Genomic DNA, 17,621 nt, shown 5'->3' on the forward strand with positions numbered 1-17,621 from the left:
TGGACACGTTCTAGCAACTCAATGTCTTTCCTGTAGTGAGGGGCCCATGTACTGGGTTTTTTTTCTTTTAAAGGCAGAAGTATAAAACCTGATTAGACAAAACATTAGTCCCTCTGGCTACTTCTAAACTATGTGGCACAAGCCGGACTGAAGGTCTAGGTCCCTAAATCACTTAAATCCAGCCAAAACATATCCCTGTCCTCTCTGCTTCCCTGCTTTGCAAATGCAGTGAGGGAAAGAATGGGATTGTGTGCATCCCAGAGCTGAAGTGACAAAGAGGAAAGGTATATCCAAGCCACACATAGTGTACAGATAAGGTAATGCTTTTGGATTGCACAGTTTAGGTATAGCTTTTATAGCACAATCTGCTCTCTGGTAAAAAAAACCAAGCACCACAGTGTGTGGGGTAACATTTCTGCATCTTACAAAGGGGATTAGAAAGACAGCTATTACATGCATCACAAGTATCTGTCTTGACTACTGAAGCACCTTTGTTTGGCTTCAGTTCCACTGTCATACACAATACAAAGATAGCTATGCAAAACAAGATCAAAACGTCTAAGGGACAGGAAGTGCCTAACTAAATTTGCTTGAGCTCTGAAAGTATATATAAAAAGATTTTAGAGGATAAAACTGCAACAAAATTCAGCAAATTTTCTCAGCAACTGTATAGTTCTTTCCAGACACAAATAGTACAATATTATTCCATGTCAAAAGCCTCTCCAGAAAATAAAGACAGAACAGCTTCTGACAGACCACCTTTTCTTAAAACACAAACCAAAACCACCTCAGCCTTAGCCAAAATGTGCTTTGTTTTGATGTTAGACATGATTAAATGTTTGAGGATTTCCACACATTTGGGGAGGAGAGGGAGAGGGAGAAAACACAACAACAAACACTCAACTCTTCCTCCTGAAAAAATAACTCCTCTACACAATTAGCTAAGTTAGGCAGCAAAAATCAAACTAAGAATTTAAACTACTATAAAACCATACGCAACTTAAAAGCCTGTATTTAAATACAGTAGCTCTTATTTAAATAGCTTAGATTTCAGAAGTTTTCCAGTTTTCAGTGTCTACAGCAGCCAAATAGATGTTTCAATGCATGTGCTAGCTTCTTTAAGTAATATAAAAAATATAAGCAGTCATATTTATTTACGAGGTTTCCAGTACAGCGCATAGCGCAAAAGCATTTCCTAGAAACTAGTTCCATCAGAGTATCCTTTCAGAATTCCACTGTGCCTAGCCAGACATTTCTGTCTCCTCTCCTTCCCCTCATACTTTTGATTTCCTACTGTAAAACTGCAAAGGCAGAACTACATCCCGATATTTGTTTTGGTATTACATGAGAAACTCCTAAATAACAATTTGACCGTTACAAGGTGATTGACGTCAAGAGAGGTTATTTTAAAAGAAAGGCTCAGCGTTTAACAGAAAAAAAAAAAGATAACAAAACCCCTTTTCAATTATGAAAACCTCATAGTCTTCTTCAGGCAAGCCTTCCAAGTATTTCTGAATATCTCCCCCCTCTATTCTTTTTCAGATAAGGGATATTGAGATTGAATGTTCTATATGTTCTGCTCTTCATACCTGTAAAATTTTTGCTTTGTCTTCACTGCAGTGCACACCACAGTAAAATTGATCCCTCTGACACACATCAGTTGAAGAAAACACCTACTGGTTTTGGAGGAGATTGCTACTCCTTGTTTCTTTAAGGCCACTTGTCATTCCCCTTGCCCTAGACAAAATGAGTTATGATATATTTGGAGCTGGAGAGGTGTCTTTACAGGCTGTCTCTTTGAAAAGGATCACTGATTCCTGGGGATAACAACTGCCTTCTACAGAAGATTTCGCCAAACCAATTTACCATCCTTTTAGGTAAGCTTTAAGCTTTCTCCTTTAAACTATTTGATCATGGTGTCAGAACAGAATGATTTAAAGGACTGTTTGCCCAGAAGACAAAGAAAGGTTTTTCTAAGTAAAGTGTCCACCAGTGAGAATGCCTACCAGGAACATTTCAAAGAATTAAAAGAAATAATTCAACATGCAATAAAATCTGGCACCAGTAAGTGGCAACTGATGCAGTATCATTAAGCATGGTCAGAGAAAATAAAGGCAAAAAGTGATGGAATATCAATTTTCAAAAGCTTCTATTATTTGGAACTTAATGTAACAGAAAGAGAATAAATTGTACTATCTTATGTTGTTACCTTTCATTAAAAGCTGAAAAGTATATTGATTTTATTTCCCGTTAAAGAATACCTGGCCAATTACTGATAGTTATATTACCTGTCCCAATATACAAAGGTGTTACTTATTTCTCCTTCGTTTCAGGAAATCCCTCACTTGTTAAGTCCAACTTCCTCTGAAACTGAAAGAAATTGAAATTTCCCTTTTCTTGCCTAAGAACAAAATTAGTAATTTTGATTTTACAGCTTTGTCCCAGTCTAGTCTAGCAAAAAAATCAAATCTTTTACAGCTATACATATGTTCTCAAATACCTATTACTTTTCAAGTGTAGGTAAACAGATGTTTATATACATTTTCTAGAGGACACATACCAAAGTTACAAATCTGGCTTTCCAAAGCTTAAGAATGTCAGACTGCTAACTTAGTTTATTTTTCCCTTGTCTCTCATGAAACTGAACTAACATAGACTATTAAAAATAAAGTAGTTTGTAGAAAGGTCCAGAAAGCTCAGAGTGATAAAATTGTTAACTGGGGAAAAAAAACCCAAACAACCCACTATATTCTTTGTGACCCTCCAGACCAGCCAGAGGAGGCAATGGGATTCATGCAATCAAGTGACTTCCTTAGGCAGACACCTGAGCTGGGTCTAACCCACTTGGACCTGGTGCTAGCAGCTGTTCTTGCCCTGGCAGCACGAGACCGAATACGGCTGGGTTTGCCACTACAGCAGAGGAAATGACTGCAGCTGAGAAACACAGCAAGCGTGACCATGGCCAGTTCCAAGCTTCTACAGACAGAATACTATCAAAACCCAAGACACGCCTCATATGACCCCAAATATGAACACACTCCTAATAGACAACTGCATTCATTAAAGCAAGGTGTTAATTTTAATGGAAGTGAAGGACTCTTTAGTCAAAATCAATAATTAATTGCATGGGGTGCATGGGTGAGAGGAGGGGATCTCTGTCTTGAAGCAGAGTCAGACTGCCCCATTTGGCATGTTGCTACACTCACAATGACAACTCCTCCTGCTTCATTTGGCTGAGTGCCTCATAGCAGCAGTTTGCATAATGCACCCAGTGTGACATGCCTGCTAGGAATTCTGTTCAGAAATAGTATTCTATTATTTCAAGACAGAACTGTTAATAGTCAGGAGTCTCCTCTCCCTCCCACTACCAAGAATACTCCTAGGATGATAACCTCTGCTACTTTCACTGGCTACAGTATTTTAATACCTGAATGCCAAAGCAATCTTTAAATAATTAACAGAAGTATTGAGAAACAGATCACATACACATGAAATCATGAGTTGCATGCATGTCCTGTGCTTCAGATCAAAAAAGCAGATAAATTAAAAAAAAACAAACACAAAACCCAAGAAATCTCAAAACAGTTTTCAACTGGAGAACAAAAGTATATGCAAATATCATAACATATTCAAAGAAGTTTTTGAACATGCCTTTCTCCCACCTATATAACCTCCAAGTGTGCTGAAAGCTTTGAGCTGACAGAGCCTAGGCTCTGGACTTAGGGGAATATGGGAACAGCTATGATCAACGTCTCAAACCTGCACATCAAAGTATATAGAAATACTGAGCAGCTAAAACTCAGTTTGGAGTGGAAGCTACGAGCTGTATCAAATAAATGTGAATATGCAAATGTAGCATATTTGGAGAACAAAAGCAAGCTTGAAATCGCATGAATGACATATCTGGGCTTCTATTTTGTAACATCATAAAAGAGACATGGAGACATCACAAACTACATTACAAGAGGTTTTATTTGTGGAGAGACTGAAAGTTGGAAGCTGCCTGCTTCCTCCTTTTCCCCACATGGAGTAACTTCCATCCTTCCACCCAGTCAGCAATACTTTCTGATTCTCAGCCAACACTTTCTGTCTGCCTTTGTACCACAAAAGTAAACCTCTCCTACTACCCACTACTGACAGTAAATACTTGACTTCTGTGTGCCTTCGGCAGCTATCGTAGAAAGCTGTGCGTTGACCATAATTGCTTCCTTGTGTTTGCTTTTGCTGAATTGAGAAAAGTACCTTTCTGTTGATGTCACCACTACATGTAAATGTGGCACTTCTGATACAGTATTATGAGAGCCAACTGTGGTTGGTCTTTATTTGCTAGGTCAACCTGAATTTCGACTGCATGCTCTTCAGAAAGAGTGCTGTGCTGGCATGAAGAAATCACTGCTGCATCTTTTACCACCAAGAAGTTAGAAAAGAAGCTCTGAAAACACACTGTATGAATTCAGAACTGTGAGTATACATTACTGCAGACAATGGGTAAAGTTATAATCCTGCTAAACTGTAAGGTGAAGTTGGGGTTGTGAAGTAACTGTGTAAGTGGTTAAGAACAGATTCTTCCAGTGCCATAAGCAATCCTTCTGGATCTTATTCAGATCAGATCAACTTGCACTTTGATCACTATTTGGCTTGGTGTTAATATATTAAAACAGTGAAACTTTCATATATATGTTACCCATGCTAAACTTCAAAAATTAGCAGATTCTTCTTAAAAACTTTGCAAAACCAATAAGCTTGAAATGGAAAACATATCTTCATTTTTGATTAGGGGAAAAAAATAAAGAGGGGCAAAAGAGAAAGAACTTTGTGCCACAGGCCAGAATATTTTTAGTTTGAAGCAGTAGGTTAAATATGTGCTTTTTCTTAGGGAGCTAGGGAAATAAATGTCCAAATGGTTGTACAGTTGATGCCTGTTAAAGATTCAAAAGGAACAATGCAGAAGTGTAACCGAGCTATCAAAGTCAATTTTTGTCTTTAAAATATGGCATTTCCTGGAAAAAGCATTTGGCAATATTAGACCTTACTGTCAAAGTTTTAAATGACTACACCACAATAGCTAGCAAGCAAATCCTTTCAAGAACTTTGGTGGGGCTAAACCAGGCTAGCAAAGCAAAAGAGAAGGAATAGAACAGGCCATTGAAACAGAAAATAGGTAACTGACTCTCCAACAAGCTAGAATGTCTTCTACCCAACAGCATACATGGTAATTGGCTATCTCCTGGAATAATTTAACATATTAAAGTTGATTGACAATACACTTACACCTTAGTTGACAAACAAAGCTCGGAACATTTTAAGCAAATCATTGTTGGTAGTCAAACCACGCCAACAAATGCACATTAGCAACAAGCTCCTCCGATACCTGCCACTTCCTTTCAGAAAGTGGGCTTAATTAAAAATGAAGTCTGTATGATTCAAACTATTCTTACATTGCAAGTTTCTTCTTTGCTCCCAATAGCATGGATGTTAATACTTCCTTTTGCTGTTGTAATTTTACTCTCAACTTTCACTAATGCGCTTAAAGCAAAATTACAGCCACTCTGTAGAGTTTACCATGTGCTGTCATTTTGCCCAAATTTACCTGAACACCAAGACAAAGAACCGTCTTTCCGCAGTACAGCTTTCCCTGCCACCTATCCCAACTTCCCCTCTTGCTTCCCCAAACCATCAGCCATGAACACATCACTTTCATAGTGGTAAATTACATGTAACCAGCATCTAAAAATAAGGTGTGACCGAGGAATGATTCCGAGGGAATCTGTTGTCATCTATCCATTCTTGAAGACATTAAATCGGTTATATCAAAGGTCTCATTTTAGGAGAGGGGTCACATGATCTAACATACCTTTAGCATGTAGTAGAAAGGGAACCAGGACAGAAAGATATCAGAGAAGAATTCCACTATGCTGAAAACACCATACACAACCCAGTAAGTCAGCCACTGTGTGTCATCATCTTTGTTGGGACTTTCAATGGCCTTGATTCTGCAAGGGAAACAAAACAAGTGAGCAGATCAGTAGCATCAGTCTCCTCTATAAAGGTGAAGTTTTTATGACTCAGATTTGTTGTTAAATGTGAATCATCGTAATTTAATTACTCTGTAAATCATACTATTAATGATAGTAAATCATACTATTACTGTGATAGTATCTATCATACGGACAATGTGTCCAAGATCATTGAAGAGCAAAGCTTTTCCCTACATGTCAGACTTCAGAAAGAAAAGGTAGTCAAGCTACTTCTAGCTCCGCGATTACAAAAAAGGAACAAAAATAATTGTGAGCATCCTGACCTTGTTCATGAGACAGATCATGGGACAGGGAAGAAAGGGGATAATCTTTGGCCAGTTCCAGTTCTGGATGCATTGTAGTAATCCTGACCAGAAGACTATTGTGTATCGAAGCATTAGTGATCCACGTAACAGTTAACCTGACTGAGCCCAGGCCTGTGCTACACATACAGCCTGGCTTTCAGGGCTGGGCTGTGCTGTGCTGCACAAATTCCCTTGTCACGGGATAAACTCAGCATGCTTACTCAAAGAGAGGATCCCACAGGCAGCTCCCACCGGGTACCAGTTATTACACCACCTGTCTGGCCTTGCCTGCATCTAACAGTGAACACCCTCCCTCTTTGACAGTAGGAATGAGTAGAGTTGTCTTGAAAGAAAAATCCTACAATAGCTTAAATTATCAAAATGGGGTAACCTTGTCTACAAATGAGGTCTGTCTAGTGTGCTGCGTGTGGCTTGCAGGCCCTTTCAGTGCTGCACAACTTGGGGTTCCCAGCATCTACAGGGATGTAAGATTGTCTATACCGTTCTCTGTTTCTTTATAGTGTTAGCTCTAATAAATAGCATTTCAAATGAAGCTTTAAAGAATTTGAATGCCCTTCTTACTGGGATAACAGACCAGCACTTCCCAGTGTAAACAGCATCTAGGTAAATATTTTAAATCTAGTTCAGGATTTAGAGTGAATCTCAAATATCTTTACTCATAATGTACATGCACTAGATTCCTCTTTGAAAAGGTAAACCGTTAACATTTGCTCTAACTACTAACAAGCAGTTGTTCTACAGAAGCAGAGGAGATCCAGTACTTCCCGCCCCATACAGTGAGGACTACACATCAGCATCACCAATTGTTCTGCTCTGTAGATCCATTCCTACAGGATTTGCAAATCCTGATGTAGACTAAGGTACTAAGAACAGAGTGGAGCAACCTCTAGTAAAGTCTTGGGCTTCCTGCCTAATGACTAACCGGGTTTTTGTTCTCCAACTGGCAGGAGAATGCAGTTTAAATTTACACAGTTCTAAAAGCAGGAAGTTGAAAGAAAGACTCACATGTGCTTCCTTCAGTAAAAGTAGTAAAGTGGAGACTCTGGACTTGCTAAATTCCAGATTAGCACTGTAAGAAGTTTTAGAAGGAAATGCCAGCAACTGTGAGCCTGGTAATATGAAGCTTGAATATTATAAAGCATTTGTCCTCTTCACTCATGCCATAGGATTAAAATCCACAGACTCAGTTTAATGAATTTTTAATTCTTTTATAGCTTATTCCTTTAATCAGCTATATTGTTGCTGAAGCAGCATCTGTGGGATATATCAAAGGTGCAAAGTTTTCTTTTAGTCCATAAAAAACTATTGAGAGTTAGGGAGGTTTACAAAATAGAAAACAGATAGCTAGCTAGCTGCAAGTACACTTCCTGGTTTGCGAACTGAGAAACCCTTTGGACTCTGTCACTTCCTAGTTCTGTAAATTAAGAAAAAAAAATAGGAAAAAAAAATCCATCATGTGATATGCCATATGTTTTAGCAAACGCACTAGCAAACCCACCACACACAGAGGGAATTGGCATAGCTACTGGACTGAATTACTTTGAAATGCAATACAAAGATCTGATGCTTAATTTATGTGGTTTCCATTAGAGTTTGTGGCTGGCCAGCAGGGTCCTGCAATGGGAAGAGCAACAGCCCTTGCCATACCCCATCATGCACAATAAGGCACTGTTATGGAAGTACTGCATCAGCACAACTGGAAGAACCGGTTTTCCACAGGTGGACAGCAGCAGGTCTGCCTACTGCTGCTCCTAACAACAGTGTTAAGAAACAGTTGTCCAGGCAGTCTGCTCAAAGGCAGTGCCAACCTCCCATGATAAACCACATTTTTTCTATGCCCCTACTTCTCAGGTATTCTAACACAAGTGGGTGAGAAGGCCCTTCAAAAAAAATTCCCAAACAACACAGGAGGTAAGGGAGAGGGCTATTGATCTATTTTTAAGGTGTGAAACTGTACTTCTGGAGGGAAAGAAAAAATACAGGTGACTAGTAGGGAAGTTAGAGTGGTGGATAAACAGAGGAGAGAAAAGAACTAATTGCAAAGTTTCTCAGTGTTAAGGAAAACTTCCTGTAGAGGTTCATTGTGTGAATTTCTCTGGTTCTGCTGACAACTTCTCCATTAGAAGCATACAGGGAAAGACTTATTTCACCAAGTAAGCATGCTAGCTTGCTATTTGTGAGAACACTTTGCAGTGAAACTGCTAACAGTCTTGCTGTTTTCACCATCTGAAGCCATCCATGGATTTAAGGAAGAATTGTTTAAATTTTTTTAACATTATTAAAGTCATCTTAGTAATCATAACAATCAGTTTTCATAAAAAAAGCCTAGAATCCCCAATTTTGTGGCAAAGGGCAGATGATGTATCACTGTGTTAGTGAAGCATGCTCTTATTATCTTCTCTCCTGTAAAAACGGATGGCCTTTGAGAGCTTCTAAATGCCGTGCCATGGGTGTGCTCCCTTTGAACGTTCACCATCTGCTGCTGTAGTTCCTTAAGATGGTTATCTTGAAGGGAATACATGAAAAAGACACTTTCGTGTCAGACAGTCACAAGCAGCAGTACTACAAGTAGTCAAAAACCATCTGATTTAACCAGCTGACATGCAGCATTACATCCACGTGTGGTATTTTCTTGCACACTGTAGGAAACAACACATTTCCCCTCCTTCTATAATGGTCTGAGCTAGGTAGGCACCACGGGACAAGCTCAGGTGGCAGAACCCTACCACACCCACTAAGGTGACAGCCACGTCAGCTCCGAAGGAAGGGCAGAAACTGCATCTGTTAGCAGTGACTCCAGTCCCAATCCCACTTACTGGGAGGCAAGGAAGGAAAAAGCAGGATATAGCAGAGCTGTCAGAGAATGAAAGTTTTAACTGAAGTCAAGGCAAGGCAAGTATTTTATAAATATTCTGCTTCTGAATGGGAAATATGTCCCTCAGCTGAGACTGCCAGGGGAAATCCAGTCTAACACGTCCTTGTTAAACAAGAGGGCAAAAGTTATCTCCATCCTTTGCTACTTACACACTCCTGAATTAGCAGTGGCATAACAAATCATTGTTAAAAGTCAATTCACACATGCTGTACTCAAAGAATAAGCATATTATAGGTACAGAAGTTATGAGTTTGGGGTGGGTTTTTTTGAGTCCAGATGTGGGAACCAGAAATAGAGAAAGAAATGCCAAATTTTATTCCTGTAGTCTCACGTGAAATGATCACTCAGATCCCTGCAACTTACAAGGTGTACCTGATGACTCTTGTATAAATAAAGTTTCAAGTTTAAGACAAAAGATAAGCCTCTGTTAAGCCCAGTGCTTATGTTGTAGTTAGGGAAGACTGGACCATTTTGTCCATCCTTTCTTCAGTTTTCTAATTAGTGCTATACTAAATGAGTAGGTGGGCATATTTGTGACCCTCTTAGCCAAGCCTAACTTTTTTTTCCTGTTTAACTTAAAAAAACCAAAACCCTGAAATGACCTATACTTCTAGAGCTTATACTTTTACAGGTTTGCCTCAACTCTTTACAGCCAGTTGTGGTGAGTCAAAACTTACTTCTAGCTAGCTACCCAGACATACCTGTGGGATCAGCACTCCACTGCACCACAGACTTCCTCATTTTGGTGCCTCCCTGTCATCCTCATTTCAGACTCATCTTGGCAGGCTGCCTCCATGACATCTCACATCATTTCAGTGAAACAAGCACCTACGTATTTGTATTTGCTTTATCGTCTTCTACATTTTCATCCATCGGTTAAAAGCCTTCTGTCTTCCATCCTTCTTCCTCCTTACTGAGTTCAATGGCAGAGTCGTGCATTTGCAGATACTGAAAACATCTTCCTGCCAAATGCACTTAACACAACTGCTACAGTGCAAGTCTACCATCTCCTCTCTCAAAATTTTTTGTATCCAGAAGATGGCAGCAGACAAATTCATGAAGCAAGGGGAGCTCACTGTCCATGCAGGGACAGATACCATTAGAAGACAACAACAAACAACATGACAATAGTATAAAGGGTTCTACCTTCATTCCTTCAAAGGAAATGCAGACTGAGGCAACAAAAGGAGCACCTGCCATTTTGCCCACCAGTGAAGCGAGTCCTACAGACTACATGTTAACTCCACACAAAGCTAGATTCCTGAAAAAAAGCAGCAATCCTCTATTGCCCTCTGCTCATTCTTGGCCAGCTCTCTTCCAGAATAAGTATTTGTAGGGCCACATGATGAGTCAGTTCCCCAGTTCTGACTCAGGTTAAAACCAGCTTCCCCCAAACACCCACCCACACACATGCAGGCTTTTTTTACTGGGATTAACATGTGTCAGTGCCTCAGTGCAGCCTGCCAAACCATTTGTTTACTGCTTGTTCTGCCACACAGGCCAGGTGATGCAGGTAGTGCTGTGCAGCAGGAGCTCTGGCAGGCTTCAGCTCTCCACTCCCGGGGACGCTGTCCACACACTCTCTCTAGAAGGGGGATTTCCTCCACTTCTACCCTTAACACAGACAAGGAGAGTCACTGCGGCCTTCAGCATGGCTCACCTCTGTATGCAGTCTCAGGCTAAGCTTTACCAGCTTCACTGTTGGCTGTACTTTTTTACCTGTGTAGTGCAGAGATGCCAGATCCCACCAGAGGAAGCCAGTTGCTAAGGATCCACAACACAATGCTTCTCTACTTTTGACGGCTGATTTTGTTTGAGAGAAAAAAGAAACGTTCCACATGCTTTGGTTGCTTCTCCACAGCTGTTACTGTTTAGGGTGCAGGCACAGAAATCAAAAAGTACTGTTGTGACCAAATGGAGAAGAACTGGGCCCCTGCTACGCACTTACAACAATACAGAAAGAATAAAAGTTACATTTTCCCGTCAACCTATGCTGCACTGTGGAGGCTATATTTCAAGTGTAATTTTGTTAGAGATCTACTATGGTTTTTCAGTTCTGTTTACTGCAATATTGGCAGAAGAATTCTAGTACAGCCTTAATTTATACAAATGTACAGTAAAGCATGACATCATGGTGCAACATTTTCAGACTTGTATTAGTTGGTAAAATGTTGCTGTTTCAAGGTAATCACTGTGTAAGGAGTTTTTAAACTAGAAACAAAAATCCTACAGTTTTAATTATCGAATCTAATTTTAAAAGTGACTCATCAAGGAGGGGAAAGGGATTCAAGTTTTAGGCTGAGGACTAACTTCTGGGTTGAGGCTGGTTTGCAGAGACCTGAAGAATCTCCTTTATGAGTACAGCACTAGTTGCTAAGCTGTGTAGCAAGAAAATTTTGTTTTATTTTTAAAAAACATTTAAGTGCACAGACCCTCACATGAAAGTTTGCATTTCTATTTCTAACAGCCAAAGACAGCCTCATTATCCTCATCTAAAAATTGTGTTATCTTGCTCATTGGATACATAGTTGACAAGTAGGCATCCTTCTTTTTGGGAGAGCAAGATCTTGCAAGCTCTCCTGTGTCAGTCTCACAGCTGTGAAGAAAGACTTTTAAAATGTAACTACAGTACATCACCACAACAAAACAAACAGGAAAACAAGAAAAGCAACTAACAATAATCAAATTTTTTTAATCTTTTTGACTCCAGCTCACTTTTTCAGCATTTAGTATTGGCCATGCTACACATTAAATGTTAGAAGCACTGTGACTCACCAGGAGGAAGGGTAGTTTAAAAATATATTCCAGCAAACCCCACTGAGGTAAGTCTATTCCTTCAACATCTGTAGGCCTACATCAACCAAGTCACTAGCAGTCAGCACAGTAAGAGGGAGGACTGCATGCCAGATGTAGTACTGCAGTGCATCTTGACCAAGAAGGTCTGGTAAAATGCCTTCATTTACGCCTCTAACATATTCGCAGTCCCTAAAAATAGTATCTACATCATTTATAAACTGGAAATCTTCCCATGAGCTTAATTCTGATTGTGGACCCATTTGCATAACAAAGACCTTTTTCTTTCTAACCTAAATTTAAGACATGGACGGCAAGTTCAAATTTTCCTACAGTTATCATAGTACTAGACTCTTTCTTGCATCTAACCACTTGCCATCTCTAGAAAGGAAAGCACATTAATTTATCCAACCAATGGAAAAGACAGATTTTATTTTAAACATGGCACTCTAAAACCTAAAAAAACAAAAGGCAAGTATGTTTGGAGGAACTGCTTTGGCAGAACATATATAATAAAGTCAAAATACACTTTTTAGTGTTTGAAGGCTCATGTAAAGAGTATCAGCTGGGAGAAGAAACGGCATTAAGTGCAGACAAATTTGGAAGCTTTCTGCTTATATTTGTACTGAGCATTGTGAATCTGGCTAGATACACCAGGTCTCTCAAATCACTTTTATAAATAAAGCAGCAGCAGAGCATTACTTGTGAACATCAGCATATCATGTAGCACCTTCCATGAAGGAAAAAAGTAAGCATTCTCCTCAAAACTTGTTAAGAGAAAGCAAATTTGCTGCCCTAGCTCTCAACAAATACAGGAACAGTTTTACATTCTCTAAAGAACTGTGACCAAAGCAGGGTTCCTGTTTTAGAGGTACAGAAGAGGCAAAGGAACTAGGAGACGGGCTCAAGACCCATGACAATATTCAAATTAAGACTTGAATTGCATGTTTATACTTCTCTACAATCAATCTAGATTGTTTCCTGTTTGTAAAATGCCATGAGCAGCACCTACATAGTAAAAACAGCTAATCTGAAGTAACAGCATAAAATCAGCCAAAGCAGAGAGGGGCATGATTGTACTGTATTGCTTTTCTCCCTTGAAGACACCAGTAGTTAAGTTCAGACATTTTACTGCCCAAAGCTATTTCCACCTTTGCAATTTTTAAACCAAACATGATAGCACCTCTGAAATTTCCAATCCTTTCCAAGATTTCTTAGTCATCAAAGGCTCCCTTCCTGCTTGCACTCTCTCTCTAATTTTTTTGAGACGGTTAACCACCACTGGCTATGGGTGGAGCTACATTTAAACAGGCTAGCTCTGGAAAGTTTACAGCAGCAGTGAAAATACTGGCAATGTTATTTATATACTGCCAACACTCACTTCTTCCATCTACTAGTCTGAATATTGCCTTGTGCAGTTAAAGCTTGCTAGAAGTAAAAAAAGTTGCTTCTTACATTTGTGGTAAACTTTTCAATGCAGTTTTACTGCAAACACAAAAGCCTGCAAACTAATATTAGATTTCAACTTAAAATTAATTATTCTATTTCATCACATAGCACTTAACAGAATTTTAGGGAATAAGACTAGGGTTTTATGACAAACTTTAATCCAGATTGTCAGACTTACTGGCAAACAGCCAGATAACATTTACTTAGAGAACTACTGCTTAATTTTGTCTATGTTAAGAGCCTTGGTTAAGTCCTTGCCAGTGACAGGGCATATAAGACTTGGATTTTCAGGAAGATTTTGTATTGCTACAGAAGAAACTCATCCATATATAAAACCACTAAAGACTTACACAAAGAAAAACTGAAGGTGAACATGAACAAGGGGGGAGAAGAAGGAAAACGGCTGTGCCTGCCTGAAACTTTAACAGGCATTAACTAGGGAGCTGCCCCCTCCCCTCATGTTGGCTTTCAGCCTTGGCCAAGGCCAGCACCACAGTGGTGTGAAAGCAGGCAGCAGCACAGCTGCAGCTGTACCACTTCAGGCTGACGGCCAGGCGCACCCCATCTGCTAGGTCTAACCCAGCGGCTACAGCCTCCAGCACTTCACTGAAATTCGCGCCTGCTGCACAGCACACAATGACAATGAATACAGATAACGATGTAAATGAAAGAAAATAAGCTACAGAATTATACAAGGCCTGACAGGCAGATACCTGCACATCTGTAAAACTGTCTTGGTTTCATGTGTGAGCAGACCGAAATCTGAGCTGAGCATCGTTCTCTGGGTTTGTTTTTTTTTCCAATGTATTTTCTTTCAGGCAAGCAGAGATGAACTGTAACTACCATTACGAAGGTAACCTGTAACTAAAATCCTACTAAAACAGATTTGGACCATGACTAATGTGTCACTCACCCAGTAGTGCATTTGCCATTTTAAACAACTGTAAGGACAGGAGGTGATCTCCCTTGCAGAACACAGACATTTGTCTGTCCCACTCCTTCATGACTGTCTTTTCCGCTGACCAGAAGCCTGACCCAGTACTTCACCGTTTTTCACTTTAAACAATTCAGTCACTGGCAATGCAGAAATGATACACTGATCTGCTTCGCAACAGAAGAAAGTAAGTTAACTGGGGAAAAGTAATCTGCTTTTTCTCTTTCAGTACCTTTCTGAGACCTTTCAGGCTTAGATCTGTTGTTGAAACACCTGCGCAAACATCAGACTAACACACCCTGTACAATACATTCTGTTCACAGCTCCTGACCTCTTCCAGAAGCCACCGCTTTTACAGCAAAAGCCATTTCAGGGTGTTTGCAGCTGATGAAAACAGCCGAAAACTGTTTTCTGCCCAATGCTAGGAAGCAAATCTCACTACTGTTAGTTCATATAGCAGGCTCTTCAGCTGTCTTTTCAAGGGGGACAGACCAAATAGAAGAGAGGAATAAACAAACCACCCTGACTAGTGTTCTTTATGCTTTGGGTCTTTGTGCTTTATGAGCATGGGGGACAGCGCTTAGCAGCACCCTGACTGCAGTACAAGGATCCAGAGCAGCAAAAATGAAAGCAGGAATCACTCCAGTAATTCAGCTTTATCTTCTTGCAGCTTAGCCCTGCATTAGGATAGAGATCCTATGGTAGATATGGAGAGTGGCACGCTAGCACCAAGAAAAGAAGAAACCCTTATGGTGGAAGGAGGGTAATCACCAAAGAGCATTCTGCTCTTTTTCACTGTCAGGCAGCCCATGTTTGACTGAAAGCTATCTCGGGACATAGCACAGATGTCCCGGTGTATTGCTATCAAGACTGATCCCATAACACTGTATGGGCTAGCAAGGGCAATGTGGCCCATCCTGAGTTCACACACTGCACTCCCAAAAAAGGGGAAACTGAATGGGACCGTGAAAACACGTGCACTAGTGCATGTCCACCCATGTCTACTCTGCACCCACACTGCTGGCTCTGCAGGCTTGCAGGCAGAGCAACGCATGTGGGAAAATGCTACGTACCAGCTCTGTACTTGGGAAGGCAGGAAACGGGAAGGGATCAAGTCTACCTGTGCTGTCAGCAGGCTGCTTTACGAGCTGGAAGCTGTCTGCAGGCTGCCACTGAAAGACACTGGGCACACAGCACATCACATAGATTTTAAATTAGATTTTCACCCAAGACTATAATTTTCTCCTGAAAATGTTTCAGCATTAGAAAGAGAGCTAAAGGGAAAGCATTAACTGAGCATGAATTGGAAAAAACAGAACTGGTACTGTATTCATGTGCATGTTATTCATCATGTTTTTTTAAGAAAAATTTGTAGCCAAGGACAATGACATATGCACCCATTGCTGAAAAAAAAACCCAAATCCAAAACCAAACAAAACCAGAACACTCCACGGTACTAACATCCTGGAGGTAACTTTTCACATTAAGATAAATTTAAAACCACCTTAAAACATGAAAAACTGTAGACACTCTACACAAAGATTTTAAAAAAAAGTAATTTTCTAGATTTGGAATGAAAAAAATTGGAAGAGAAAAACCCATTATTCATATTTGATTTGCTACTCTTGCCTCCGCCGTTCTAAAAGCTTTTATTATCAATTTATTCACCATAGTTGCACAACAGCAGATTTAAAATATAATCCCAAACCAGTTTTAAAACAGATTTTAAAATTTAAATATGATTTTAGAAACTAATTATGTAAGTTTAATAGTGACTTGTCAGACACAAAATATTACATAACCGTAATTCCTACACAACTATTTTAAGGTTTTGAAGCTTTGTTGGCTGATATTTTCACTTTCAGATTTTAATGAAAAAATATCTTTTAACTGATCTTTTCACTAAACATTGCCTTATAGAAAAAAAGCCCCTAAGGTTCTCCAGAGTTCTTGGCCCATAATCTCCTAAATCAGTGCTCATCAAAAACAGCAGTTGGAAAAGTGTTGCTTAGTTTCAAGCATCACAGCCGTAAGACATTTCAAAAGAGTCTAAAACTAAGTCAATCTCCCACATCTTTGAAAAAAGCAAAAGAATCCTGTTTTGTATTGCCCAGGAACTAATTACAGAGAACGTATTTTTGTAAGTTGCTGACTGTATTTAAACAGAGTTACATAAAAGGCAAGCACTGTGTTTCAACGATATAGCAGTATAGCTGGGAAGGACTTCCATTTTATGGATGTATTAGGCTACACAGAATGTTTATTTAGTACATTTCTGAAGTCACTTGGAACATACTCCACTGTGGCCTTAACTAACAGGAACTCAATTTTGGTCTAGTAGCAATATAATGCCCGTGAAAGACACCCGATATTGTCAAAACCAAAACATCTAAGGAGGCTTTCATTTGAAAAACTTAGTATTTTTAAGTATTTTGCATCTAAGAGGAGCTCCAGTGTCTTCCTTTCCCTCTTCTCATCAGCTAGGTGGTTTTGGAGTAAAGAGCTGTCCTTAATGCATCTCTGTCTCTGGCCCGTTACATTAGCTAGTACTTCGTATCAAATATATGCTGGCACTGCACCAGTGCCTTCCTGCATATCTGGGAGCGTCCTCAGCTAAAAATATCAGTGTGGGTTTTAGCAAATACTGTTACAACAGCGATTCTCCCTCCTGTTAGCAGCAGCAGGTAAGACACATCAATCCAGCTTCTCACTGAGGATGACGAAGCTGGGAACCCGCAGCTGAAATGTAACTCTCTACAGGAACTGGTTTTCGAGTGTGGAAATTACCCAGCATCTCCCATCTCTAATTTGCTACGTAGCACTTGCCAGGTGGAAGAAACCTCATTCTCCACTTAGCGCGCTGCGCCTATACATGCTAAGGGAAAGGGGTGGGCGGGAAAAACGACATTTTGGAGCGTGGTCCTGCCACGCCACCGTGACAGACTGTGCACCGGCACGGGGCTGTGAGTTTGCAGCCGTGCTGCCGCCTCCGCGGGTAACACGTGCAATCATCGTGGTGAGGGGGGGGGAAGTCGCGACACTCACGAGACGTAGGCGGGGTAGCCGAAGCCGATGATGTTGCAGAGCAGGGACGCGCCGTAGCCCACCACCAGGTACACGGCCACCGCCCCGACGATGGCTGCGCGGGGAGAGAGCAGAGAGCCGTTAGCGCGGGCGGCCCCTCACCCCGCGGCGCTGCAGGGGGGAGGTATCGCCGCCCGCCGCCC

General features: G+C 40.5%; 1 protein-coding gene across 1 annotated transcript in view; it reads right to left on the reverse strand.

The window, feature by feature from the left end:
• REEP5 (receptor accessory protein 5) overlaps positions 1 to 17,621 on the reverse strand; it is a 20,516-nt gene that overhangs the window by 2,603 nt on the left and 292 nt on the right. Inside the window, exons 2-3 of the mRNA XM_010563460.1 lie at positions 17,440 to 17,533; positions 5,855 to 5,993 (exon numbers count right to left, since the gene is read on the reverse strand). Coding sequence (XP_010561762.1) covers positions 5,855 to 5,993; positions 17,440 to 17,533 — 233 coding nt within the window. The remainder of the gene's footprint in view (positions 1 to 5,854; positions 5,994 to 17,439; positions 17,534 to 17,621) is intronic.

The sequence above is a fragment of the Haliaeetus leucocephalus genome, unplaced genomic scaffold (assembly GCF_000737465.1).
Source record: "Haliaeetus leucocephalus isolate CR32 unplaced genomic scaffold, Haliaeetus_leucocephalus-4.0 Scaffold167, whole genome shotgun sequence".
Lineage (NCBI taxonomy): Eukaryota > Metazoa > Chordata > Aves > Accipitriformes > Accipitridae > Haliaeetus > Haliaeetus leucocephalus.